General features: G+C 43.3%; 1 protein-coding gene across 3 annotated transcripts in view; it reads right to left on the reverse strand.

Moving 5' to 3' along the window:
* The window catches only part of LOC135096561 (probable sodium/potassium/calcium exchanger CG1090), a 23,128-nt gene that overhangs the window by 1,475 nt on the left and 16,653 nt on the right, over positions 1 to 5,000 (reverse strand). The window contains exons 6-11 of one of the 3 annotated variants that reach the window (XM_063998138.1): positions 4,741 to 4,964; positions 3,472 to 3,534; positions 2,331 to 2,413; positions 1,555 to 1,765; positions 1,071 to 1,172; positions 446 to 577 (exon numbers count right to left, since the gene is read on the reverse strand). In XM_063998138.1, the coding sequence (XP_063854208.1) occupies positions 446 to 577; positions 1,071 to 1,172; positions 1,555 to 1,765; positions 2,331 to 2,413; positions 3,472 to 3,534; positions 4,741 to 4,964 (815 nt within the window). Of the gene's footprint in view, positions 1 to 445; positions 578 to 1,070; positions 1,173 to 1,554; positions 1,766 to 2,330; positions 2,414 to 3,471; positions 3,535 to 3,907; positions 3,944 to 4,740; positions 4,965 to 5,000 lie in introns of all 3 variants that reach the window. The other 2 variants (XM_063998139.1, XM_063998140.1) reach the window with 2 other exon arrangements.

Raw genomic sequence — 5,000 nt, forward strand, 5'->3', positions numbered from 1 at the left:
AAACGCGGTGTGTGTGTGTGTGTGTGTGTGTGTGTGTGGCCAATATTCTGAAAGGATCTGTTTTCACCCTCGCCACTGTTTTCCAAGGCCACAGAGATGACTAGCCAGGTTTACAAGAGTGTTTTTCCTGTTTGTAATGTAGAAATGTTGTTAATCTGTCACTGGAATCGTAAAAACACCCTTGAAAACCCGCGTATCTTGAACTAAAGCCTTTGGAAAGTATTGGAGATGCGGCGCAGAAGAGTCTTAAGAGTCTCTTCTATAATTCTAGTGACAGATTAACAACAGTTCCTCACTACAAACAGGAAAAACACTCTAGGAACCAGATTACCTCAGCAGCCTTGGAAAACACTTATGGGAAGATCGAAAGAAGAAGAAAACAAATGATTACAGAATACAGGTTTAAATGTGGGCGAACCAGAAGCAGGATTAAACACAGCCTGACCTCTACTCTCCACAGGAACTAAGCTTCCAGGGTACACGATGGCGGTGCGCAAGAACCAGGGCAGGCCGAGGCAAAGCAGGATATCAAATACATTGCTGCCTATTGCGTTGCTCACTGCCATGTCCCCGAAACCTGCAGGGAGAGAGAGAGTGAGTAGGTCTGTGTGTGTGTGTGTGTGTGTGTGTGTGTGTGTGTGTGTGTGTGTGAGGGGGAAAGAAGATGAAGGAAGAGTATTTTTAATTTGGTATTTGTTGTGTTTTGTTTGTTTTTTTGTTTGTTTGTGTGTTGTTTGTTTGTTTGTGTGTGAGGAGGAGATGGAGAGGGAAGATAAAGAAGGGAGATGAAGAGGGGAATAGAATAGAAGTTAGGTTAGGTTAGGTTAGGTTTGCTTAGGTTAGGTTAGGTTAGGTTAGGTTAGGTTAGGTTAGGTTAGGTTAGGTTGGGTTAGGTTAGGTTAGGTTAGGTCATGTTAGGTTAAGTTAAGTTAAGTTAGGTTAGGTTAGGTTAGGTCAGGTTAGGTTAGGTTGGGTTAGGTTAGGTTAGGTTAGGTCATGTTAGGTTAGGTTAAGTTAAGTTAGGTTAGGTTGGGTTAGGTTAGGTCAGGTTACACAGCAACGAGTCTTACCTTGCTTAGCCACGCAGAGAGATGAGAGGGCGTCCGGGGCAGAGACTCCTACAGCCACTAAGGTCAGGCCCATGATGGTGTCACGAATACCCAGCGTGAAGCCTGCAAGGTCAGGTCACGTTAGGGAAGGTCAGGTTGGGTTACGTTGGGTTAGGTTTGGTTTGCTTTGGTTTGGTTAGGTGAAATTGGGTTACGTTAGGTCAGGTTAGGCAAGGTCACGTAAGGTTAGGTCAAGTTAGGTTAAATTAGGTCAGGTTAGGTTAAGTTACGTTACGTTAAGTTAGGTTAGGTTAGGATATGGTTGTTATCACGTCTTTTTCACAACAACAACAACAACAACAACAACAACAACCACTACAACCACCACTACCACTACCAACACCACCAATTTCACACTCCACCACAAAAACAACACTACCACCACCACCCCCACCACCACCCCCACCACCACCACCACCACCACCACGCCCACCCATCCACTCACCTATCACGGTAATCATCCACACCATGAGGTAGGAATAAGCTGCAATCCACACCATACTCATGAAGAAAGTCAAGAGGTACCAGCGTCTGAACCTGGGTCTTCTACAATCAGGGGTCGTGACGTGGTGAAGGGCGACCAAGGGGAGAGAGAGACCCCAGTACAGCCTCTCGCAAACCCCCACCGGTATCTCCCAGGGGCTGTAGTCGTCGTCCTAAGGGTGAAGAAGATTGCCTCGAAGTTTCGGTTTCAGGGTGTAAAGATTAAGGGTGTTTCAGGGTGGTTTTTGTGGGTGGACTTGCTGTTTAATGGGCTGCAGCGGTTAATCAGTCCCTTTTTTGAGTTACGAGGGCTTAAGGGGAAAATGAGGAGGAGGAGGTGAACGAGGAGGAGGAGGAGGAGGAAAAGGAAGATAGAATAGTGAAAAGAATGATAAAACGAACGTAACAGGAGGAGAAAGTAATGGAAGAAGAGGAGAAAAAGGAAAGAGAAGAAGAAGAACAAGAAGAACAAGAAGAACAAGAAGAAGAACAAGAAGAAAAACCCAGTAAGTAAGATATAATGAAAAACAAAACAAGAATAAACAACAACAATATGAAAACAACAACAACAACAACAACAACAACAACAAGAGGAAGAAGAAGAAGCCAAAAAATATATAAGACACAATGAAAAACAATAGAAGAACAAACAGCAAGAAAACCAAGAGGAGGAGAAAGACGAGGAGGAGGAGGAGGAGGAGGAGGAGGAGGAGGAGGAGGAGGAGGAGGAAGACTTACCTTCATTTCAGGGGCCATACTCTTAGTGGTGGCCGCCTCTACCTCTGTGGGGGGCGGGGGCTTGGGAACCTCCTCTCCATCAGCTGCAGGAGGAGGAGGAGGAGGAGGAGAAGGAGGAGGAGGAGGAGGAGGAAAGTAAGATTAATGTGTTAGTCGAGATGAAATTAGGAAGACGGGAAGGAGGAGGAGGAGGAGGAGGAGGAGGAGGAGGAGGAGGAGGAGGAGGAGGAGGAGGAGGAGGAAGAGTGTTAGTATTAGCACAGGTGAAGAAATAATGAAGAAGAAGAAGAAGAAGAGGAAGAAGAAGAAGTATTAATAGAGATGAAATGGGGAGGAGGAGGAAGAAGAAGAAGAAGAAGAGGAAGGAAGGAAGATAGAACGGTAATAGAAAAGAAGGAAGGAAAAGAGAAGACATTGTAAAAAGAGGAAGAAGAGAAGGAAGAAGAAGAGGAGGAGGAGGAGGAGGAGGAGGAGGAGGAGGAGGAGGAGGAGGAAGAAAGATTAATTAATACTCTAAAATTAAACAAATACACTCATTATGTTTAAAATTGAGTTAGAAAAGCAAAGAATGATTATATATTTATTTATTTATTTATTTATTTATTCATTTATTTTAATCAGACGGAGAATAATAATAATAACAGTAATAAGAAATAATGATAATAATTTACTAATCATTGCGTCACAGAATAAATAAATAAATAAAGAAGAAAGGAAACAGGAAAGAAATTCAATATACAAAAGGAAATTAAAGAAAAAAATAAGAAGAAAAACGAAAAAAAATGAAAAAAAAACAATATTAGGGAAAATTAAAAAGAAAAAAAGAAAAAGAAAAAGAAAAAAGAAAGAAGAAAATATATTAAATAAATCTATAAAAGGCAAGAAGCACCACCACTACCACCACTACCACCACCACCACCACCACCACCACAACCATCACAGGTGCATCACAGGTGTTCTATTAGTCAACCCACAGGTGATGGCGGTGCAAAAAACGTGCGTGTGTGAGTGCGCGGCTCTCTCTCTCTCTCTCTCTCTCTCTCTCTCTCTCTCTCTCTCTCTCTCTCTCTCTCTCTCTCTCTCTCTCTCTCTCTCTCTCTCTCTCTCTCTCTCTCTCTCTCTCTCTCTCTCTCTCTCTTACTGTGGGTGATTCTTCCTTCTCTCTCACAGCTTCCAAGTAACGGCGTGCATGTGTCTTCTTCTGCTGTGTGTGTGTGTGTGTGTGTGTGTGTGTGTGTGTGTGTGTGTGTGTGTACGTGTTTTTTTTTTTTTTACGTATTTGTGTGTTACGTATTTGTGTGTACGTGTGTGTGTGTGTGTGTGTGTGTGTGTGTGTGTGTGTGTGTGTGTGTATGAAAGGATTGTTAGTATGTTATGTTACTACTACTACTACTACTACTACTACTACTACTACTACTGCAATAATAATACGAATAGCAATACTAATAATGAACTTTTAGTATAAGCTTTCTCTCTCTCTCTCTCTCTCTCTCTCTCTCTCTCTCTCTCTCTCTCTCTCTCTCTCTCTCTCTCTCTCTCTCTCTCTCTCTCTCTCTCTCTCTCTCTCTCTCTCTCACCTGTTGTTCCATATGTTCTTATTAAAGGCTCTCTTTCTGAAATTTTTTGAACTATTTTGAAAAACACGAAGAAAAATTGAATAAATTAACAAAATAATGTAGACAATAATAACAAGAAACTAAATAAAGATGAACTGACAATGATGATAATAACAGTAATAATAATAATAATAATAATAATAATAATAATAATAATAATAATAATAATAATAATAATCAAAATAAGGAATAACATGGAATTAGAAAGAGTATGTCCGTTTGTCTGTCTGTCTGTCTGTCTGTCTGTCTGTCCTAACCTAACCTAACCTAACCTAACTTAACTTAACCAGTCAGCCAGTCAGTCAGCCAGCCAATCAGTCAGTCAGTCAGTCAGTCAGTCAGTCAGTCAGTCAGTCAGTCAGCCAGCCAGTCAGTCAGCCAGTCACCCAGCCAGCCAGCCAGTCAGTCAGTCAGTCAGTCAGTCACCCAGTCAGTCACCCAGTCAGCCAGTCAGTCAGTCAGTCAGTCAGTCACCCAGTCACCCAGTCAATCACCCAGCCAATCAGTCAGTCAGCCAGTCACCCAGCCAATCAGTCAGTCACCCAGTCAGTCAGTCAGTCAGTCAGTCACCCAGTCACCCAGTCAATCACCCAGCCAATCAGTCAGTCACCCAGTCAGCCAGTCAGTCAGTCAGTCAGTCAGCCAGTCACCCAGTCACCCAGTCAATCACCCAGCCAATCAGTCAGTCAGCCAGTCACCCAGCCAATCAATTAATCAGTCAGCCAGTCAGTCAGCCAGTCAGTCAGTCTTCCACCACACCTTAACCAAACCAAACAAAACAGAATCACCCCTACCTTGCACCTGCCCTTCCACACCTGCGCCCTCCACGTCTCCCCTCACAGCTGCAGCCTCCGTGACAGGTGCTACAGGCTTGGTTCCGAAGAGAGAGGACTTTTCTTCTCGTGTAGCAGTCTTGAAGGGAACATTGAGTGTGTTTGCCCACGCCTCTAACCGCGTATTGTGGTACATCATGAAGATATACAGTCCATACAGAAGCAACAGGAATACTGACTCATACCTGTGGGGAATTGGTTACGTTAGGTTAGGTTAGGTT

The sequence above is a fragment of the Scylla paramamosain genome, unplaced genomic scaffold, assembly GCF_035594125.1.
Source record: "Scylla paramamosain isolate STU-SP2022 unplaced genomic scaffold, ASM3559412v1 Contig4, whole genome shotgun sequence".
Classification (NCBI taxonomy): Eukaryota; Metazoa; Arthropoda; class Malacostraca; order Decapoda; family Portunidae; genus Scylla; species Scylla paramamosain.